At 44.1% G+C, this 24,064-nt stretch overlaps 1 protein-coding gene across 14 annotated transcripts in view; it reads left to right on the plus strand.

Annotated features, from left to right (window-relative positions):
* Window positions 1-24,064, plus strand: part of PPFIBP2 (PPFIB scaffold protein 2) — a 247,702-nt gene that overhangs the window by 172,526 nt on the left and 51,112 nt on the right. For 11 of the 14 annotated variants that reach the window (XM_075927828.1, XM_075927829.1, XM_075927826.1 and 8 more), the window contains 4 exons: window positions 4,802-4,933; window positions 11,439-11,621; window positions 18,156-18,248; window positions 22,579-22,687. In XM_075927828.1, coding sequence (XP_075783943.1) covers window positions 4,802-4,933; window positions 11,439-11,621; window positions 18,156-18,248; window positions 22,579-22,687 — 517 coding nt within the window. The remainder of the gene's footprint in view (window positions 1-4,801; window positions 4,934-11,438; window positions 11,622-18,155; window positions 18,249-22,578; window positions 22,688-24,064) is intronic. The other 3 variants (XM_006125670.4, XM_006125671.4, XM_006125675.4) reach the window with 2 other exon arrangements.

Below are 24,064 nucleotides of genomic sequence, written 5' to 3' on the forward strand. Positions count from 1 at the left end.
CTAGTCTAGTATTGAAGCTGTTCCATAAACTAATATTTTTTATTACCCATCTCTGTACCTTTTTTTTTTTAATGGAGTGCCCAGAATAGCACACAGCATGAGCGCACTACAGCTGTATATAAGGACGTTGTTTTCTGTCTTCTTATCTATCCCTTTCCTAATGGTTCCTAACATTCGGTTAGCTCTTTTTACTGGCACTGCACATTGGGCAGATGTCTTCAGAAAACGTGCTATGATAACTCCAGATTTCTTGAGTGGCAACAGGTCATTTAGGCATCACTTTGTATGTATACTTAGGATTATGTTTTCCAGTGTGAATTACTTTGTGCTTATCAGTATTGAATTTCATTCGCCATTTAGTTGCCCAGTCACGCAGTTTTATGAGATTTCTGTGTAACTTTTTGTGGTCCACTTTGAACTTAACTGTCTTGAGTAGTGTAGTATATTCTACAAACATTGCCACCTCCATGTTCATGCCATTTCCCCAAACATTTATAATCTGTTGTACAGAGCTGGATCCACTACAACTCCTCTGGGCACCCTGCAATTTAGTTTGCTCCCACTATGAAAACTGACCATTTATTCCTACCCTTTGTGTCCTATCTTTTAATCAGAGTATCTTCCCTCTTAGCCTATGACTGCTTACTTTTTGATGAGGGAGCTTATCAAAGGCTTTCGGAAAGTCCAAGTACATTATGTCGACTAGCTCACCCTTGTCCTCATGCTGGTTGAGAGTCTCCAAGAATTTTAATATTGTGGTGACTCATGATTTCCTTTTACATGCTAACCCTTCCCCCACACGTAATGCAGGTTGGACCTCCCTGGTCCAGCACACATAAGGGCCTGACCAGTCCCAAATGAGGGTGTTTGCCAGATGATGATGATCATTCTGCTCCTTCTGCTGCCAGCCTCCAGGCTTTCCTGTGAGGCCATGAGCTTCTCTGCCAGGCTCCCCTCACAGCTGACAAGCTCTACTGCAGGCTCACTGGCTGTCAGACCAGAGCCACTGTTAATTCTAGTTGGGCTTCAGCCCGCCAGCTCCTCTGCTGTGGGCAGGGCCGGATTAAGACTTTTAGAGGCCCTAAGCACTGAAAAGATTATGGTGCCCCCCCCATATGTAATTCAAAATAAAAACAATACTATACTGTAAAATAAAATTGTATTTTTCAAAATGACACAAAATTGACATGTCTTCTGAAATTAAAATAGCTTCTTTCTAGATTTTCTGATTGCAAAATTCTGGATACGTTCATCAAAGCTGACTTGACGAAGCAAGTCCGCTTCCATACACAATAGGGAAAGTGAATCGAGTCTGTCCTGACGCATTGTTGTTCTCTGAGGGTATGTCTACACTACAGCGCTAATTTGAACTAACTTAATTCAAATTAGTTAATTCAAACTAAGCTAATTCGAACTAGAGCATCTAGACCTAAAAACTAGTTCAAATTAGCATTTTGCTAATTCGAACTAGCATGTCCACATTGAGTGGACCCTGAACCGAGGTTAAGGATGGCCGGAAGCAGTGCCGGCAGGGCATGAAATTAGGACTTCGAGTGTGGAGCTGCTGTCTCAAGCTAGCCGAGGGCTGTGCTTAAAGGTACCCGACCCCCACCCCAGACAGACAGTTCGCAGAGGTGCCCCGCTCGCTTGTCTAACTCGATGAGGGACAGCAAAGCAGTCCTGGCTTGGAGTGCCCTGAGTGCCCACACTCGGCACATCACAGCACTTAGCCATCAGCCCGGCTGCACTTGCCGCAGGCTGTCATCCAGGGGGGTGTCAATCGGGGGGCTGCAGGAGAGCTTCCACCCTGAGGAGCCTACAGAGCCACCCCAGTCCTCCCCATCAGGAGCTCGTACCCCATTCCTCCCTCACCTCCTTCCACTTACCCCTCCCTAGCCCCCCTTCCTGATGTACAAAATAAAGGACACGTGTTCAAAAATAGAAACTCTCCTTATTGAACAAAACTCGGGGTACTGGGAAAAGGAGGTGGGAGAGAGTGAGAGAGGGGAGGGCAACCAAAATGATCAGGGGTTTGGAACAGGTCCCATATGAAGAGAGGCTAAAGAGACTGGGACTTTTCAGCTTAGAAAAGAGGAGACGGAGGGGGGATATGATAGAGGTCTATAAAAGCACAAGTGGTATGCAGAGGCTGCATAAAGAAAAGTTCTTCATTAGTTCCCATAATAAAAGGACTAGAGGACGCCAAATGAAATGAATGGGTAGCAGGCTTCAAACTAATAACAGAAAGTTCTTCCTCACAAAGCAAATAGTCAACCTGTGGAACTCCTTGCTGCAGGAGGCTGTGAAGGCTACAACTAGAACAGAGTTTAAAGAGAAGTTAGATAACTTCATGGAGGCTGGGTCCATGGAGTGTATTAGCCAGGGGATAGAAATGGTGTCCCTGGCCTCTGTTTTGGAAGGCTGGAGATGGATGGCACGAGATAAATGGCTTGGTCATTGTCTTCAGTCCATCCCCTCTGGGGTGGCTGGTGTCGGCCGCTGTCGGCAGACAGGCTACTGGGCTAGATGGACCTTTGGTCTGACCCAGTACGGCCATTCTGAGCTCAGGGCTCAGGGCTCAGGGTCAGGGGTCTCACTGGACCACCTTGATTTTCATGCAAACCTGCTCCTGGGTGGCCAGGCTGGCAGCTCTCCTGCCCTAGACGACCACTTTCCTGTGCCTAGTGCTGAGGTCGTGGATGAGGTCCACGATCTCCACACTAGACCAGGCGGGCGCCTGCCTCTTGCAGCCCCGGGCAGGCTCCTGGGAGCCGCCAGCCTGGTCCCGGGAAGAGGCGGAGGGCTGGGTGGCAGCGAGTGGCTGGTTCGTGCCGTGCCAGGTTCAGGGTCTGCTGGCTGGGTGCTGGCAGGCTTGCACCTGGCACAGGCACTGTAGCCAGCCCGTGCCCCTTTAAGGGCTTTGGGGCCAGGAGGGGGGCAGAAGAGTTTCCCTGGTGGTGCCCAGAGTGGCCACCATGGAAAGCTGGGGAGGGCTAGCCTCCCACTAGTTCGAATTAAGTGGCTACACAGCCCTTAATTCAAACTACTTAATTAGAACTAGGCGTTAGTCCTCATAGAATGAGGTTTACCTAGTTCGAATTAAGCGCTCCGCTAGTTCGAATTAAGTTCGAACTAGTGGTTTGTATGTGTAGCGCCTATCAAAGTTAATTCGAACTAACGTCTGTTAGTTCAAATTAACTTTGTAGTGTAGACATACCCTGAGGGTTTTATATTCTTTTCAGCTGAGAAAAAGAGCATTCTTCGGAGTTCTGATTTTTCCCACAATGACAACTTTGATGCTTTTTTAAAAATTTTCAAAAAAAATCTCATTTTTTTTGGTGCCCCTGCTTTGCTGGTGCCCTAAGCACGTGCTTAGTCTGCTTATTGGATAATCCAGCCCTGGCTGTGGAACTAGTTCTGCTGCCATCCCTGGCCAGGCTCCCTGCCGCTCCGCTCCAGGTCCCCTGGATGAGCTCTGCACCACCGACGCCCCAGCTGTGGGACTGGCTCTGCTGCTGGCTAAGGATGTTAAGTATGAGGTAATTGACTGATCAAATAGTCAATGCATTTTTGCATTGATTCTTCAGTTAGTCAATAGGGCACCTCCACCTTTGAAGTATAGGAATGTTGCTACACTTCAAAGGCAAAAGCACCGAAGCCCAGGGTCAGCTGGGGACTCCCCCTTTGACCCTGGGCTCCGTGCAGTGCCGCCGCTTTGAATTACCACCATGGCGTATCAAAGCAGCAGCACCACACGGTGCCAGGGGACAGCTGGGAAGTCCCCAGCTGACCGCAGGCTCCAAATGGCGCTGCCGCTTTGAAATACCGCAAGGAGCCCAATGCTGGGCTCCCTGCTGCATTCAAAGTGGCATTACCGCACAGAACTCGGGAGTTCCCAGCTGACCCCGGGCTCCGTGCGGCACTGCCACTTTGAAGTACCTCCCTCTTCTCCCCGCCCGTTGCAGTGTGATAGGGGCAGTGTGTGTGGGGGGGGGGGGGTAGTGACTAGTCGACTATCCTGTCAACTATCCAATAAGCATTTGCTTATTGGATAGTGGACTAGTCTTTTGTATCCCCACTGCTGGCACTACTGGGCTTCCTGTCCCTGGCCATGGGACTGGCTCTGCTGCCTGCCTCCCACCGGGCTCCAGGGTGCCACACCCTCTGCTGCCAGACTCTCAGCTGGCCCCCAGGACTCTTTGGTCTGGCAACATCTGTGGTCCTGCCCAACCATAGCTGTTGCTGGACCAGAGATGCCTGGAGCAGAAATGTTCACCCTTTATTTGTTTATATGTCTGATATTTCTGTGGTTTACTCCAGTTTAAAACTAATTGTCTGGTGATGAAGTTAGGTTTACTAGGCTCTCATTGACAGGATTGCCTCTGGAGCCTTTAAAAAAAAAAAACACACATTGTTATGTTAGCTACCCTCTAGTTATCTGTCACAGAAGCTAATTTAAATTATAGGTTGCATACCACAGTTGTTAGTTATGCAATTTCATATTTGAATTTATTCAGAACTCTTGGGTCCTAGTGACTTACTACTGTTTAATTATTGTTTAATTTTCAAAAACTCTTATAAGTAAAATCTTATTACTGTTTACTGTCATTTACATTTTTAAAAATTATACTTTTCAATAAATGTGGCTCTTAAATAAAATACAGAGTCATCTGGAATCTGTATTGAAAATGTAAATTCCTCGGGGCAGGGACTTTTGTTCACATAAGTGTTAATACGTTAGTTCGCTGCTAGTGTTTTACACAAATAAAAATAATTAGGAAGAAAACTGCTGTTCTTTCAGGAGCTGCTAAGTCGAACGTCTCTAGAGACTCAGAAACTAGATCTAATAGCAGAAGTTTCAGACCTGAAGATTAAGTTGGTTGGCATGGAAAAGGAACAGAGTGAATGTGAAGAGAAACAGAACAAAGCTGAGGTAAGTCTTACTTAGTTCCTTGTTTACTTTCTGATGTTCAGTCGCATGCGTGTACTGTAGTTTTGAGAAGCACTTGAGCTGAAATGAGTATGCAACAGCAGCCGCCTGCTTACAGAGCACTTGTTGTACCCTTGGTAATCTGCCTGAGATGCTACTGTATTTATATGTATGTTGTCCATTTGATACTTACTAACATCAAAGAGTACTGTGCCACTTTAGTCATTGAGTTGCTTCTCAGTTAACCCTTCATCTTCCATGGGGGTGGGGGAGTTGGAATCCTCTCTAAGGCAACAGTGCAGTTCTGCAGCTGCATGTTGCATTTTCAGGTCTACCACCGCTGATGTATTCCCCATTGGTGTGGAGGGACTGGCCGGTGGCTCAGCGCAGTCATGGCCCCATCCCACCAGGCAGATCTGTACTGGTTCTGACACACAGAGCTCTGCAAATCCGGGAGCATTTGCTTTATATCTTCAGGTATCCTCCGTGGATCTGGGTGCAGCTATCCGCAGCTCATGTTTGTGGATCTGGATGCGGGTGCAGTTACAAATTGTGTATCCATGCAGGGTTCTACTGATGCAGTCATAAACACCAGAGCAGGAGGGTGGTAGGGCAGGATTTTCCCTTTTGGGAAGGGAGTGTGTAGATTCTTTCAGTTACACAAAATGAAGATCAAAAGAAGAAAAATCTTGGTGAAAAGAAATAATGGCTCTATTGGGGCTAATACTGGACCCTACTGCAGGTTTGGGGGACAGTGGACGCAGCAGAAACTTTGTTTCTAGCATAAAGGGTGAAGAAGTAAACAGGATACACAGAGCCCTGCAGAGATCCACTGTCCCAAGCACAGATCCCCTGGACTTCCCTGTGTCTCAGTGGGGACCGGAGCTGTGCCCCTGACAGACTGGAGCTCTGCAGTAGCCTGCTGCCAGGGGTGGGGGATAACAAAGACAGTGTTCTGGGAGCAAGGTTTGCACTTCAATGCAGCAAAAACACTTTCTTGTAGGTTTACTGAAGAGAGATTTAAAGTTAGGCTGTGTACAGTACCTGTCCTCCATAATGCTTCCAACAAACTGTTTGACATACTAGCCATGCAAATGAAAGCTAGCCATGGGAGTTGTAATTTACTGATCACTTGGGAGGCTTGGAATTTGGATTATTTTATCTTCCCATGGCTTCTAAAATTTTGATAGTTATAGAGAGGATAATTTCTGGCAGTGGATGCCGGCCAAGTAAGTAACAGCAACCCCTTTATCATCTCTGGCCTTCATAGTGCTTTTTCACTCACAACTAGTAGCGTTTTAACTGTAAAATCCCATGTAACCATAAGGTCTAATCATGCCTGTGTAATCTACTTCACAAGGAAATCAGCAGCTCTCTCACTCGAACGGGGGTGCTCCCAAGAGTCCAAATCCTCCATCAGAATTCCATTTCCTTTGGATTTCGTCGGGGATTTTCCACTTGGGGATCATGACAGTCTTGCCTTATCCTAAGTGAAAGGGAAGGTTCTAGTTTGGCGGGAATGGCTGAATATGTGCCAAACTACTACCTGCCTTGGGGTTGGCAGACCTGACCTCTACCGCCATCACAGCCCCAATGTGAGAGTCTTGGCTGCTAAGAGACCTCGCCCACAGTGTGATCCTGTGTATCCAAAGTAAGATGAACCGAGACTGTGACCGGTGCTTATGGCTAGGGAGTCCTGCTGTGGCCTACCTGGTGCTTCAGAGCCCAGCCTCTGCAACCCCATGCTGATTGTGCAAAATGATCAAATATGCATGCCCCCAGTGGTAACTGCACTGCCCAGAAGAAACGGAAGCTGCGATAAACATTTGGAAGAGGCTAGGCAGTGGGAGTGATGGTGAGGATACAGGTGGAGGAGTGGAAGGAGGCTGCCTATACCAGCTATTGGCTGTTCTGGGCAGTGCCATGCCATTTGCTAGCCAATCACTGTGCCCTAGGCTGGAGCTGGGATGAACCCAGGTGGGTGTGACATGGATTGATAGAGTGCTGGGCTGACACCACCTATGGGGTGCCGTGCTGGCACCCACCCCAGCGCTAGTGCTGTTTCACTCCACAGGCTTTCTCCAGCTGAGCCGGTTTGAATTGCCTGCAGATTGTGTTACATAGTCCAACCTGCCTCTGACAACTGCATTTTTTAAATGAGGATCAAAGACACCGGATAATTAATTGATTCTGTGCTTTTATATGTCAAATCAACTGTTTCCCAACTGTGTGTCTGGTATTTGGGGAAAACAAAGCAAAGTAAAGATACGCTTCCGGGAGTGACTCTAGAGCTTTCTCTCAGATCCATTTCACTTTGCCCTGCACAACATGCAGCTGTGGTTTCGCTTTGGTTTTAATTAGTAACAAAGAGTCCACTGAGTCTCTCTAAGCTCCTCTCCCAGTATTGATTTCTCACTGAGTGCCACTTGTCGCTGGCTCTTCAAAAAGCGCTTGCAAAACCGAAAGCGCTATTTTTATCCATGTAGCAGGAGGATAGATGTTTGTCAATGGGCAGACTCCACTCCTGAGTTTGCAACGTCAATGTCCATGTCACAGGAACACGCTTTCCTGTCACACTGCAGTACTACCAAGGGTTCTGTGCTGAAATCGCGAGCCCCAGCTGGAGTTCTCGGTAGATTTTAACCTTCCACAGCAGCTCTGGGCCCTTTGGGCAATGATCTTTCAAATACATTTAGATTATGCAAAGAGCTGCAGTATTAAATGACCTGCATTACGTGTAGTCATAGCCAGATCTTTTGTTAGGCAGCAGCAGGACAACTGTCACGCTCCCCTCTCATCCCCCGCCACCTTCATGCCTGCCATTGTGTCTTTGGGTTGTATGAATGGGTCGTTTGTGACCATGTAGCATACCCACTAATCTGCACGGAAGACAACACACAGCCATGCTCCTCGAGCTCTGGTGCACGTGCTCTACTGGTCCTTCCAGCCCATTGGATGGTGCAATCTTCCTGTTCTTGTGTAGACAGTGATTAGGTGCAGGAGAGGGACACAGCCCTCTCACTGTCATGAGGATCCTGTTTGGAGGGACTGTGACTTGCTGCCCCCTCCCCCCTGCAGTGGAGAGGGGAATTGGCTCCTGGCACTCAGCTTCCCCATTTCTGCTTTCAGCACATCTACAGAAACTTGCCCTGTGCATTTTCTTCACATGTCTGTGTGTTCTAGTTTCATGCGCTGGTGTGTAATTCTTGGTTATCATGGAGGTAAAACTTCACTGTGTATGCAAAGACAAAGAGTTTTGTGCCCTAGCCTGGAGGACAGGCAACAAGTTTTAGCCAGGGGAAAATGAATCTTGGAAAGTGTCTTGTTTTTTCAGTAATTGTTGTCTGTACTGTGCTTACTGGGATAAAAAAGACTCAAGACAAATATTAGCAAGTAATTGCTGCTTTGCCACCATTTTAGTGTCAGGTAGGAAAAGTTTCATTCCATTTACAACGCTTCTTCATCTGTGATGGCTAGAGTTATTTGAATAGGCTCTTTTTGGTTTTATCTATAAATTAAAACCAAAAACCACATTTATCTCAGTTACGTCTGTCTCTCTAAGGAGCCTATCACTGTGATGTTTGGGTCCTTGCAGTTCTGTAGCTGCTAACAGGCAAATTTGACATACCAATTTTTGCATCAATTGGTCTCAAGTAGAAATTTTAAATCCCATTTAATCAGTTAAACAAGCTACAGAGTTTGGCCCTGGATCTGTCTCTAACCTTCCCCAGAGTCTAAAGGCAGTGATCTCCAACCTTTTTACACCCAAGATCACTTTTTAAGTCTCAGAACAGGCGAAGATCTACTGCCCCGCCCCTTCCTTGAAGCTCCGCCTACATTACATGAGGAAATCTAATGTAAATGTACTGCGCAGGTGCATCCCTGAGATCTACCGGTAGATCGCGATCTACTGGTTGGTGACCACGGGTCTAAGGGTATGTCTACACTAGCCCCCTAGTTCGAACTAGGGTGGCTAATGTAGGCATTCGAACTTGCAAATGAAGCCCGGGATTTAAATATCCCGGGCTTCATTTGCATGTTCCTGGGTGGGCGCCATTTTTAAATCCCCTTAGTTCGAACTTACTGCCCGCGGCTACACTGCAATGAGGTGTAACAGTTAATCCGAATTAAGGACTTAGTTCGGATGAACTTCTGACTGCCGCGTGTAGCCGCGGGCAGTCAGTTCGAACTAAGGGGATTTAAAAATGGCGCCCACCCGGGAACATGCAAATGAAGCCCGGGATATTTAAATCCCAGGCTTCATTTGCAAGTTCGAATGCCTACATTCACCACCCTAGTTCGAACTAGGGGGTTAGTGTAGACATATCCTTAGGGAGTCTAGATCCAGTCTTTGGCCCAAATTCAGAGAGACTATTGTTAATAGCCTTTAATGCTGAGAGAGAAAAGGTCTGGCATAGGAAGACATACAAAGAGATTCCCAGAAGATGAGAAGCAAGAAGGGAAAAGTAAAAAGACTGTACTTCCGGCCTTTCTCCTGTAAATGGAGAATAGACAGCCACAAAGGTAAAACCTGCTGCTGGAGCTTCTCATTTTCCCTCTGTGGATCGATCTGTCTGTGGGGACAGGGAGTTTTACCATCTCTATGGTGCATCTACACTGCACCTTTATTTTGAAATAAGCTACACAATTTGAACTATGTAAATTGCATAGCTTATTTCAAGTTAATTTCAAAATAGTTTATTTCATAATTTGATCCTGTCTACACAGTGCCAAAATTTTGAAATAAACTGCTATTCCAAAATGTCTCTTACTCCTCGTGGAACAAAGTTTACAGGGACGTCGGAACAGTGAGCCCATTATACTTTGAAATAACCGGCTTGTTTCAAAGACACGTAATAGCTATTTCAGGATACCGGAAGTGTCCTGAAATAGCACCACAGTGTAGACTTACCCTAAGGGAAGTCCAGGGTGCATAGACACATGTCCCCACAATCCAGGAACCACTCACAGGGGCACAGTGGAAACAAACTAGAAAGCTGAAGAGACCTCCTTCCCCCAGCTGCCAAACTCCTTCATTACCATCACTGGACTCTCCAACTAAAGTAACTGCCAACCTCTTGCCTGGGCCAGTCCATACCAACTGAAATCTGCCTGGGACTCACACATCTGATCTCACCAAGGATGTGAAAACCTAGGCTTGGCTCTGCCTCATAAAGATTATTGTTGTTCCTGCCAATCACAAAAGTAGACTGGAGCTTGGATTTTCAAAGGAAACTAAAGGAAGATAGGCAAACACCCAATTCCCATTGAAGTTCATTAGCAGATGGGTAGCTAGCTCCCATAGTCTCCTTTGAAAATCTCAGTGTTCAATGGGGATTTACCAGTATTGTTACGGCCATGACTGAGAGAGTGAACAAAATCTAGACCCGGAAATAAAGATCTCTGGTAGGGATGTTAGATAGCGTGTAACTGAATAGTTGTGTAACCACATCACATCTTAGCGGTCACACAAATACTCGACAGTCCCTGGGGGCAGGGCCAGTAGCCAATGCACTCCTGGCCCCACTCCCAGGGAATCCCCTGCCACTCCACACAAGGCAGCAGCAGCCCCTGTCCGTGCGGGTACCCAAGCTCCCCATGGATAGAGGCTGCGCCAGCATCCACAGACCCGCCTCTGTTTGTGGTGAGCCTGGGCCTGCTGTGGACAGAGGCTGCTCCACAGTGGCCTCCCTGCCTGCCCCCAACCCTCACTGTTGCCTCTTGTAGAGGCAACAAAGGGAGGGCAGTTGGAACCAATGCTTGTACCTCCCTTCCCCGCCTCTGCGGCTGTAAGAGGCAGCAATGGTGGGGGAGGCAGCACCACGTACCAGCTCCCATGCGCATCGGCTCCCATTTGCCCCCCTCCCACACTGCTGCCTTTGATAGAAAAGCAGCAGTTCAGGGGTGGGGCAGGCGGCTTTGCAAGAGTTGATACATGCAGGCAGCCAGCTTGAAAGCCAGCTTCCCACATGTACTGGCTCTCGCCTGCTCCCCTCGCCTTCTGCACCACTGCCTTTCTATCAGCACCGGCGGCCTCCTCCTTGCACTGCTGCCTGTGATACAGAGGCAGAAGTAGGAGGGGGCCTGGCATGTGACTGAAGGTTAACTGGCTCATCAATTAACTGGTCACACTCTCTCTCTAAAGTCTGTGGTCCCCATTCAGCATATTGCCCATAGACTTGGGGCCAAATTCTGATCTTCTTCATGCTGGTGTAAATCACAAGTAACTCCCCCAACCTCTTTCTCTGATGTATTTTGAAAACATCCATTCCCATGCTATCTGAGCAACTCCAGAATAACTTAAATGGAGCAACTTCAGATTTACATCAATTTACACCTATCTCATGTAGGGAAAAAGCAAGCTTGTTTCCTTGTGGTTAGTCTCTTTGCCAGCTTCATGTATTCCACAATTCTATGACTGTGAAATAATCTTCTGTGCTTCCTAACTTCATTTCTTCCTTAATCCCCCTTATTTTCTTTCTCACCTGTCTCTTTTTCTTTCTTGCAGTCAGTAGTGAACCTGATCAGTGAGCTACAGGAGCAGATGTGTAGACTGCAGCTGGAAATTAATAGTAAAATCCAGGAAAGAAAGTCTCAAGATAGGAAACCTGTACTGACAGCTAATGGTCCTCAGGCCAGCACAAGATCAGTGGTAGAGAGCCTCACCCAGAAGAACTGTTCTCAGTGTGATGTATGAAATGTACATTATAGCATATAACATTTTGTGCATGGCCCCCTTTCTCACGAACTGAATTCCACTTACCGGAATTGTGTTGCGAACAATAGGCATTAATCTGCGTGCAGTTGTTAGAGAGAGTGCTGTGTTAATAATAAACCCACTGCCAAATCCTGCTCTTTGGGTGCCTGCTTTGCCAATGCACAGATGTCAAGGAGAACAAAACACAGACTCATTTGTTAATGTAATTTGCATTGTGCTTTTAACTCTCAAAAGCATTTTGTCATAGCTGTTCTATATTAGAATGCCAGCAATAGAACTGTGTGTGTTTGGAGAGGAGCATGGCTTCTGAGGTGGTCAGCCACCATATATGTCAGCATATATGTCAATCCATGCATTGACACTCAAAGTACAATGGATTATTAATTCCTGAACAACTGTAGAACTGCTTAGCACACTTGCAGAAAGCTTTTCCTTTCATTCTGTTTGTTGTATGCATTCTGATAAAATGAAATTAGTTAAAAGAAACTTAGTAAAAAAATCAGTTTGTAATTTAAAAAAAAAGGAAAATCTTCAAGCAAAATTCTCTAAAACAAGCACATATGATAAACACATGTTTATGTTTACAGTACAAACCTTCACTTTATTTGCTTATATCCAAAAAGTACTTTCCATTTTAATTTAAATGAAACGGCGATTATTTAAATCACCGCTTCATTTCCCTTTGCCTACAACCTTAATCTACATGGCTCCGTTGACGGAGCCATGTAGTCTAGACGTGCCCCTACTCTTGTGTCTGAAAACCTGTTTAAGATTACTTTTTAGTTCCAGGTTGCTGCCTTTGCAGTGTTTCCTTAATTATTTGTGGGATCATTTCAGGATCATTTCTGTAATCTGCTCATGTTGATAGAGGGGTTGGCATTTTGATTTTTGCTGGATGGCTTGATTTATTTAATTGCAGATAACTTTTCTGTCACTTTTTTCTTATGAGGTTTCTTTTATAAACATTCCTTGTTTATTTGGAACCTATTAAATATAGGTGCACCCTGCTATTTCTTAATAGGTTACCTCTGTCTTGCACTAAGGGTACGTCTAGACTACAGGCTTTTGTCGACAGAAGTTTTGTCAACAGATACTGTCGACAAAGCTTCTGTCGACAAAGAGCATCTAGACTACATTCAGTTCTGCCGACAAAGCAAGCTGCTTTGTCGACAAAACCCTGTAGTCTAGACACAACCCTAGATGCAATAATACCTTCTGTCAACAGAACTCTGTCGACAAAAGGCGTTATGCCTCGTAAAATGAGGTTTACCAGCGTTGACAAAACTGCTGAGTTCTGTCGATGTTATGTCGACAGAACTCAGTGGTAGTGTAGACGCAGGTATAGTTTTGTCGACAAAAGTCCACTTTTGTCGACAAAACTCTGTAGTCTAGACACACCCTAACTAGTGAGTCATTAGAGTGCATATGACATGCACATTGGAGAAAAAAAGTTGAAATTGATATGAAGGTACAAATAGCTTCATGAATGGGAGTCCATGGTTAAAATGCACATTTGAAGAACTACTGTTCTTGTTTTCCTTGAGACATAGACATTGTTCACTTATGTACAAGAATATATGGCAGGGGTGGGGAACCTGTTTTAGGTTGGGGGCTGCTGACCCAGAGAAAAATCAGTTGGGGCCACACACAAGCAAAGTGGAAGCCCCTGACTGAGAAGGAGAAAGATACTTCCCACATTCCCCTTGCACACCAGAGCCTCAGGGGTTGCAGGCTAGTAGATTTTGTGCGTGCCAGTCTTGGGAGGTGGGAACACCAGCACGGGTTCCCCAATGCTAAGCCCTGGGGGCCAGATCCAGACAAGCTGGGGGCCGCATCTGGCCCCCAGGCCTCAGGTCTCCTACCCCTGAAATATGGGATCCATGTGTTTGGATTAGTGTGTTGGTTTGTCACAATACAAACATTAGTGCAAGGAAATAGTGCTTCCTTGATGCCAGTGCCAAAATTCATCAGCATTGTTGGCCTCAGAGGATGAACACCAAAGTTACAATCATCTTAAAGGAGGGGAAGGTTTCAGGAGGCAAAAATGGTCAGGTAAATGGAGGTCATTCAGACAGCTTTGAAGTAGCTCAGTGACAAGGACATTCCCTGTGGTTGTATGCCTGGTGACCAACATAACAGCAACAAAAGTTGCATTTCAACATGCTGAATTACAAAACATTACTCTTCATTAAAATCAGAGTTTGCAAAAGGTACCTAGAGTGGACTAAACCCGCGAGTCAAGGTAAAATATCCTGGTGATACTCACACAGATTCTAGAACCACCCCTTCTGTAATTTAAAATAATAAGATGGTTGCGTTTTGTTTGTTGTGTGCTGCTGTAAAATACGGTCAATGTTCTGTTTTTAATTAGATTTATTCTCTTTGGTCCTTCCTCATCTTTGTTTTATATTATAGATCACACTGTGTATTTCCTCCATTGTCTTCTGTATCTGTTTCCTCTTTCTCCTTCCACTTTCTTGTAACTCCCTATGTTGTGTTCTTTACCTCTGTTCTGTAATTTCTCTCTCCTCATGCACTTCTGCCTCCCAGATCTGTCATCCAAAAGTACCGTGCACCTCTTCCCCCTTCATCGTTCATAATCTCGCATCTGACATCAAGTACTTGAAAATTTTACCAGACTCCTAATAGCCAAGTGGCTAAACAAATCAGCCAGGAGCAGTGCCCAGATGAGAGCCTCTCCTTCCCAAGTCTCTGTCCCTCTTAAGCTGCTGGTAAATGGGAAGGTGCTGAGATTCCTATCTTGATGCTCTTCTGGTACCCTGCTCAAAGGTGTCATCTTTTATATTAGCCTTCAGCTAGTACTTGTCCAATAAATGTTGAAGTAGTGCCTCCCATCCCCAACCAAACCACCCTGGCCATTAGAAGGAAGAAGGCATAGTCTCTTTATATTTTACTTAGATATTTGAGGAATGTTATAAGGGCCCCACACTGTAGTATCTGAGCCCCATACAAGCTTTAACAGCATGTCCCTTACCAGTGTCAATGAGGGCTCCCTCGGTGTTTGATTTAGTGAGTCTTTACTAGACCTGCTAAATTGAACCCTGGCATATAGGATCGCCAGAGCGTCAGTCCGCAGGTAAGTGAAGATGTGTCCTCAGCTTCTTTTCCATCCAAAAGCCCAGACCGTCAGGAATCATCAGGCTCTCTTCATGGAGGGCACATACTTATCTGCCCATTTAACTTTCACCTTCTCCTTGTCCTGTACAAGGAACCCCATTCCATCACTTTCCGTTTGCCTTCTCAGAACGGTAGCTAGTGGCATAGCACACTGCAACACCACGCCTCCCAGGGCAGATTCAAATAATTACAACATTAATCATGCCAAAAATATAACAGTTACTGAAACACTGATGACAAGAAAAGGAATTTGGTTAATGTTCATAGTTTACATGAGGTATAAAAGGTCGGTGCAGGTACAAAAGGTAATGCTCCTCACTGAAGTAAGGAGACTTGTACATTATATCTGGCAGTTATTGTAAGACCCAAGCTAGTCTTCTCTGGATTTTCTGCGTGTGTGCAGGGGAATATACAGCAGCATTTAAGACTGAGAATTGCTCGATTTTGGTTTTCCTGCTGCACTTCTGGGGGAGGGGAGCATCATGTCGAATGTCTCCATAGTGTATCTCTCTGGCCTGCCCTTTGCCTTTTCAATAAAACTATTCTCTGCCTCCTAGTCTCTTCAGTGTAATATCATCAAGACTCAGGACAGTATACCGGCAATGTACAGGGGATTACTATGCAGCTCATGCACTGATGCCCACCTCACCGCACAGAGCCATTTTCAACATACAAACAAAAGTGCAAAGAATGACCGGGAACATAATTCCCCTCCCACAGAAATCTGAGACAGTGCCACGGCAAGGTAGCCTTCTCTGTACACAAAGTACAACCAGGACTTTTCCACTTACCATCTCTGAGGTTCCTCCCAGACCAAAGAAGCTCAAGGAGATAAATTCATTACTTCAAATAAAAAATGGTCTCTTAGCCTGTCTGGAAAACAAACAATAGTCCAGTGTTATTTTCATGCTCCCACAGCCATGGCACCTGCAAAGGCCAGGCTGCCAAAGAAAAGGCAGAGTGCCTAGCCAACCTGCCAAGGGCGCAAAAGGAAGATTCAAGACAAGATGTTTGCTTGGCTCGTAGTAGAGACTCCTTCAGAAAAATTCAAGATGGATGAGAGGTGGAGGCAGTGCAGATTGAACCTCTCTAGTCTGGCACCCTCGGGACCTGACCAGTTCTGAACCAGAGAATTTTCTGGACCATGGGAGGTCTATATTGTCTAGTAGCATTGCCAACACTTCCACTGCTTACTGGGCTGTTAGAGCACATTTAAGAGTAAATTATAGCTAAGTAACAGCACAGAACACTCAGATTTAGGACTGGTGGCTGCAAACAAACTTTATAGGACTGCGGGAAACTTTGCCACACCCAGCAACGAATGTTTCTGGATCAGTGATTTCTGGACTAGAGAGGTTCAACCTGTATCTGAGGCGTCAAGGGGGGCGGACAGGAATGGATCTGTCAAACAAGATATTGGCAGTGGGCAAGGACAATATCACCGTCGCCAGGGAAAGCATGGCCATAGCCAAGAAGAGCATGGAAAAGGATGGGGAGATGCAGAGGAAGCTCAGAAACACTACGGCTACGTCTACACTGGCATGATTTTCCGGAAATGCTTAAAACGGAACAGTGTTCCGTTATGTGTATTTCTGGAAAAAGCGCGTCTACATTGGCAGGATGCTTTTCTGGAAAAGCACTTTTTCCGGAAAAGCGTCCGTGCCAATGTAGACGCGCTTTTCCCCAAAAAAGCCCTGATTGTCATTTTCGCGATCGGGGCTTTTTTGCGGGAAAAGAAATCTGTGCTGTCTACACTGGCCCTTTTCCAGAACAGTTTTCCGGAAAAGGACTTTTGCCCGAATGGGAGCAGCATAGCTTTTCCGGAAAAGCACTGATGATTTTACAGTAGATCGTCAGTGCTTTTCCGGAAATTCAAGAGGCCAGTGTAGACAGCTGGCAAGTTATTCTGGAAAAGCGGCTGATTTTCCGGAATAAGTGGCCAGAGTAGACACAGCCCACATTAAGCCACAAGATACTATTTCACTGTATGCTGGTGCTACAACAGCAGGAGCTGCAGCCCAGAGAGCTGGTATCCAGCCATGTTCCTCGGTACCTGCACAGTACGAGTTACTGGAGCCATCCACAACTCCACCCTGCTGAAGCAGTGCTCCCAGAGGTCATTCCCCTCAAAGAGTAAACCTCTGGGCAAGGGGGAAATGTACCTGAGAGCCCTGCTCTTTCGAGTTCTCCTTAACTTTGAACTACGGCGTGCAACCCCAGGAATTCTGCGAACAAGAAGAGACAGTTGCATGGCATATGCTTGCCCATGCCTTTAAGGACCCTCATCCCCGCCAGTTGTTCTGCACCACACTTTCCATGTTGGCTTCATGGTTGTTTTGTTTAATGTATTTTCTATTAAAAGCTGCTGTAGTGTTGCATCAGTCCAAACTAAATTTTTGATTTGTTACATTATTGTGCTTTGTTTCATAATAAAATCCATTGACATTCAGACATGCTGACTCATCACTGCATGCAAGTTAGGAATCCCTTTAAACAAAAGTAAAATAATTTATGGAGTTTCAAAGTCCTGGAACAAGTCCCCACTGGCACCAGCCAGAGACAGTACTAAATAGCACACAGTAAACTCAGATACCTCCTCCATTTTTTACAGATCCGCATTTTCAGGGATGAGACTCAAAATGAGCCCAGTGGGTCTTTCCACTGGGTGATTCTATTTTCTGTGGAATACCTGATCAGTTGCTCAAACTACTGAGCAATATCTAGACCCTCACCCTCTCCCACCCACTGTTAAAACTTTCTTGTTTTCTTGCATTTCTTGGCAGTATCTGTTAGCATGCAACCTGCCATTTACTGAAAGGTGTCTCTTTCACCAGCTCCCCTGAGTTGGGACATAGCCTTATTTGTCTGTCAAGTGTTGTTTGTGTATGGTGCCTGTCTGCTGAATAATGCCCCTTCTGTGGTATTTGTTGGAGTTTGTAGGTATTTTAAGTATCTGACAGCAGGGATTTTTCCCCTCAGTGAATGTCAAGAGACTCTTAGGAAGCATGCCACTCTTCCAGATTCATTAAAAAACTTCTGAATGTACAATATAACATGGATATAAGTGGACCTGAGCACTTTTATACTCATGCATCTGAATACATCAGAATCAGCCCTTCATAACCAAGCAAAGTTAGTCATAGCTTTAGCTGGAAAGTTTCAGAAAGGATTCTATTTAATAACATAGCAAATCAAAATACCTTTCATTTGCGTAACGTAGGGTACACAAATAACAAGGAAAAGTAGTTATGCATGGATGGTTCCACATTCATTGAAGTGTGCCATACATGAGTCTTAATTTGGATCCTTAGTTAAAAAACACTTGGCTGAGCTCTTTCATTTAGGTGTTCTTATCTTTTTCTTTTGTAGGGTTTGCTTCAGGAACTCAAACATCTCAAAATTAAAGTGGAAGAACTGGAAAATGAAAGAACCCAATATGAATGGAAATTAAAAGCAACCAAAGTAAGCAGTAAATCCACCACTTACAAAAGACAGACTTATTCCAACTGTGAAGTGGATAATCACAATTTTCCTCCCCTTTCCCCCCTCCCCCTCCCCGCTATATATACATTGAATATGTTTCACTGACTAGAGCATAAGAGATTTAGCCTTTAAAGATATACTATTCTTTTACCTGGGATATTTTACTTGTCCTGCCACCCACTTCTCTCTCTTTTTTTCCCAAAACTAATATATTACCTGTAGCTAACAAAGGAATTGTTTATGAGCAAGCTTTCCTTTCAGGCTTTCTATTTTACTCTTTCCATATCAATTACTAGCTTCTGGAGTAAATTCTCTAGCTTGAAAGATAGACAGATAGCAATGAAAAGGGGAGGAAGGGATGCAGAGCTGTTTTGGTAACACATGAGTAATTTTCATGGAGTCTAAGTCAAGACTGGAGCATTGAATCATCTTGGATTTTACCCAGTTATTCAGGTATTTAATCCAATTATTGGTGTTTGACTAAAGCATATACTCCTTGAAAGGCATCCAGTCTTGATTTGAAGACATCAATAGATGGAATTCATTAATTCTTTTTAAAGTTTGTTCCAGCGATTAATTACCCTCATTGTTAAACATTTGTGCCTTACTTTTCATTTAAATTTTCTGGCTTCAGCTTCTAGCTTTTGGTTCTTGTTATGGCATTCCTTACTAGACTAGAAAGCTCGTTAGAATACAGTATTTTCCTCCATGTTATGATACTTCTATGAATAGTCCCCAGTCAGCTCTAAAGGACCGCTCACAGGAGTACATTTCCTCTTGTGTGATCAGGCACTATGATTATTTCAAATTAGGTAAGAAACTAGCGTTTGTAATATTTCAGGTGACTAGATGCTTGCTGTAATTACAGTGAAAGCTTTATTGTCTGTCACTCATGGGGAATGAGAGTTGCTGGATAATTGAATTTGCTGGAGATCCTGGAAATCCAGCTCCCACCAGCTCAAGGCAGGCTAGGGAGGAGGTGTTATCTGATGACATCATCTGTCAGGGCCAGAAGGAGGAGACGCCTGCTCATGACATCAGCCAGCAGTGCCAGTTAACAGCATTTTCCAATTAACAAAGTGCTGGATAGCAAAGCTTGCACTGTAATATTACAAGGGGAAGGAATGCAAGCCAAAATAGGGAAAAACCAAATAAAATACTATTTTGGAAGTATTCAAGTTGCCCAGCCTGATGAAATTCCCTACAGTGTACTTAATGAACTGGCTGAAGCAATGTTGAAATTGCTAGTAATTATCTTCAAGAGTTCATGGAGGAGGGGTATGGTCCCAGAAATAGGTTAATAAGTAGTAGCCAACTTGGATTTGTGAAGAGCAAATCATTCCAGAATTATCTTATTTCACTCTTTGACAGAGTTACTGGTCCAATGGATGGTGGTGTGGGGGGGGATAACAGCAGATGTGAGACATTTTGATTGTTAGTAAAACTTTAGGCATAGTCCCTCCCACATGACATTCTCATAAGCAAACTAGGAAATTATGGTCTATATGAAATTACTATAATGTGGATGCATAACTAGTTGAAAGACCATGCTCAAAGTGTAATTATCAGTTGTTTGCTGTCAAACTGGGAGGAGGTATCTGTTGGATTCTGTTCCAAATTCAATATTATTCCATGTTTTCATTATTGATTTGCTGATCATGATTGTCATGAGAAAATATGGGGCAACATTGTATGTAACTTTAAGATTCTGCTGTGTGATATTATTAATGCATATTTGTGTGGGGACTCCTCAGCTAGGTATCAACAAAATCAGCTGTACAATCACCTGGGTAAGCAGCCATTTTTTGGCAGGAAGAGGTTTGTGAAGTTAAGATGGAGTCTGAAATGATAAAAAAAGAAGGACAATCACCCCAACCTTCCCTTTTTCTCTCTCCTGCCCAACTCATTCTCGACTTGTGAGAAGAAAAAAGTAGATAGCCATTGTACTCTGGAGTAGGGGACATGACCCGAAAATCAGGAGAAAGACACTATGGGGTAGGATAATCCCTGTGGTTCTTTTTTTCACCTGTTTAAACTTCGTTTGTTTTTTCTCCCTGCTCCATGACTCTATTTGCTGCTTAGCTGCAAATTAAGGAAAACACAAATTCCTTCCTTTGTTTAGGATAAACCTGACTTCTGCCTGGGCAGATCAGTGAGGTCTGGAACATGGGGAATCTTATTACTTTACATGCACTGTTGCCACACATTGTTTATCAGGACAAGACTTTTCAGCAAATTGTGAATTTTCTGAGGGTGTTAAAGAGCGGATATTTGTCTAATTATGTAGTCAATGCATTTTGCAGAGCCGGCCTGAGCTGGAACTGAGTAGCCCTTGTTCGTGGCAGCAGCCCCTGTCTGTGGACAGCCTGAGCCACCAAGAACAGCCCAGGCCTCTGTGAACAGGGGCTGCTGCCAAAGCAGCCTTGGCCCACTGCGGGCAGAGGCTGCTTCGCAGCAGACTCCCCTATCCACCCGTTGCTGCCTCTCATAGAGGCAGCATGCAGAACCGTGGAGACGGTGCTGTGGGGAACCAGCTTTTAAGACCGCTCCACCCATCATTGGCTCCTGTTCCCCTCCCCCTTGCCACCTCGCATATAGAGGCAGCAAAGGCGTGGGGAAACAAGTAGCCGAGTACTCAACTCAACCCCAATAAGTTTAGCTTACATCCCTAGTACAAAGATTATTGCAGTAGTGTATAGAGTGTGAATACCGGGGTGTATTTCCTCAACAAGAAGCCCATCTTCTGAAACAGTGACTATGAACTTTCTAGGTCTTTGATAAATGTATTGTCAAAACAAGGTGTGTTTATTATCTTTAGAGACAGAGGACAGAGGAGAAGGATGTTGGGAAAGAAGGAAATAGACTTCTAGAGAGAAATGAGTGGAAGAAGATATGGGATTGGAAAGGAATGTAAGTGCAGGAAAAGAAAGAGGGACATTAATTGTGGTGATGACATGCCACGGAGTAAAAGGCGAAAGATGAGTGTGGAGGAGACAAATCCAATTTGCTATTAGGAAGTCTGCACTTGTGTCTATCTGTTGCTCCAATGCCTGAAATAAAAATGTGAAATGTCTGCCTGACTGGGCTATAGAAAGCAGATTAGTCACTGAGAAGCATGGTAACCATTCAGAGATATTTAGTAAGCTGAATTCCTATATTCGAGGGGGGATTTGTTGGCAGAAATAATGAGCCTTTGCTGCCCCCCAGCTGCCTGCTCCATGTCAAAATGTGTTTTCATCTACTACACTAAATCTTTCTTCTTCTTTTCTGTCAAATCTTGGGTTTCTCTTAAATATAATGTCTTTACGCCCAAGGTGAAATGTCAAGGATAGATCACAGTAAATGTTTACTTGAGGAAATGCACCTAGGTAGGCTTAAGTGCTTCTAACATCTGAAAAATGATGCTGATTTCTCAAATAGTCCAATGCGTTACCGCTGGCTGCTTTCAGATGAATATTGTTAGTTGGACAAGTCCATTTTTAAGATTTTAAGCCTGTGAGATTTTACATAATCATAAGAATAGCCTGAATTCTAATGAGTGTAAATTAACTATTATTTTGATCCATATGAATGGTTTTCAGCCCATGCATTACTTCTGCTATAATTTTCATTTAAAATATCTGATGCAGGTGAGAGAGAGGGAGAGAGAGAGAGAGAGAGAGCAAGTTTTACCAAATGTCTAAGAGCAGTGGTCAGACTTGGTAGAAGTAAACCAGAACACTTTTCTTGTGTTTGATTATTTAGCTTTTTAATATGATGGACACAAATATTATCAAAAATGCTAGAAGCTACATCTATTATGAACTGCAATTAACATAATAAAAGCGATGCATACCTATGGAGAAAAATATATGATAATCTTCCAAAATGTGGGGAAAGTTTGGGAAAACATTCTGCTGTCTTGGAGTATCTATTTCAAATGACTCTGAGCTCTTTTTTAACATGATACTATTAGCCAAGTAAAGCGTTGTACAGACTATTGGGATAACACCTACCCTTAATGCTTTCCGCCTATTTCTAGATTACTTACCAAAGATTGCATTTGATCAGACTGTACAGTCCTGAATTCTTAAAATCCTGCCATCCCTGCAAAGCATTTCCTGCTTTGCAGAGCTAATAGCACTGCATAATAATAGTGAGTTCCTGTCAAAGGTATTTCCTTCCTTCAGGAAAGGTGGCATTTTTAAGGATTGTAATATTTTTAAAAGGTATATATGAGGCCTGAAGTCAAGTGCATTGAGTTTTGTTTGGGAATGCAGAATGGGTGGAAATCCACTGAAGGTAGCATTCTGAACTTCTCTTCTTTCAGGCTGAAATAGCTCAGCTTCAGGAGCAGTTAGCTCTCAAAGATACAGAAATTGAACGTCTACAGAGTCAGCTCTGCAGGACCTCGGCACACAATGAAATTGCAGAAAGAGGTAAGAATGGATGGGGAAGAAATCAAAGGTGAAATGAAAATATTTGTCTTCAGTTCTGTGAAGCATCCACTGCCCAGCATTTAAAGCAAGGTATGAAGATATGACTGTCCTGCATTCTAAGATTTGGGGGTGAGGAGACAGGGAGAAGACTTTCCTCTACTGACAGTCCATGTAAGAGAATATGGCATCCATGTAGCACTAACATTTCTAACACAGAGAACTTTGTTCTAAATTGAAGAACTATTTAATATTCCTTGTAGCCATATATTTGTAAAGTATTAATCTCCGAGTTACATGAAAGGGTATTTCTAATTACCGTTTTTAAAAGAAAAAACTGTTGTTTATCACTGTCATCGTGCCTCAGTAGGTTACAGCTGAGTGATACCATATTCAGTACAAACAGCTAAGAAACAGAGCAGACTCACCCCCAAACTGATGCTTATTCTATTATTAGATACACCAAGATTGAAACAAATGTAAATTATGTCTCCCCACGCTGGTTAACAAGAAGTTAAAAATGAAGTCTCCTTAGGCATCCCAGCTCTTATTTCACCACCCATAGACCAGTGGTTCTCAAATTGGGGGTCTGGATCCCATTTTTATGGGCTAGCCAATGCCAGTGTTAGACATGCTGGGACACAGGACTGAAACTGTAGCCTGAGCTCTGCCCCACTTGGGACACAGGACTGAAACTGTAGCCTGAGCTCTGCCCCACTTGGGGCAGCAGGACTTAATCTGCATCTCCCTCTTCTCTCACTGGGGCAGTGGGGCTCAGACTCTGACTCCCCACCCAGGTTCATTTAGTAACTTTGTTGACAGAGAGGAATGGAGGTGGAATGCAGTTTGAGAACCCCTTTACTAGATTATAAAAGTGGTTATTTAAAACCAATATAATCAAACAAAGGGTTCTTCTAATATCCGGAGATCAGCTCATACTAAGGGCAATATATAACTCACATCTTACATATAATTACACTGTAGCCAGTGCTTTAGTGCCTTTTATCTAAAAGTTTATTTATAAGATAAAAGAAAAGAGAGTTTAAATGGTTAAGGAAATCAAATACTTACAATTATTGCAGAATTCTTATATGCGGTATGAAGTAATAATGTTACAAAATGCTGCCTTGTAAAGTCTCTGGTAACTGTCAAAAGATTTGAAGGCCCTCCATCCACTGTTAGAATGCTCCTTTTCAGGTAATACCATAGTCCAGAGACAAGAGTAGAACAGAGGCAAGATAGAGATGCTTCTAGTGTAATAGTATTTGATATATTGTAACTTTTCCATTGATACCTTACATGACACACTCTGTACAAGATCTGTTGCAGTTGTCTGACAGTGGCAATATTAATGATATCATTGGTCATATTCCAATCATA

Source organism: Pelodiscus sinensis, chromosome 4 (genome assembly GCF_049634645.1).
Source record: "Pelodiscus sinensis isolate JC-2024 chromosome 4, ASM4963464v1, whole genome shotgun sequence".
Classification (NCBI taxonomy): Eukaryota; Metazoa; Chordata; order Testudines; family Trionychidae; genus Pelodiscus; species Pelodiscus sinensis.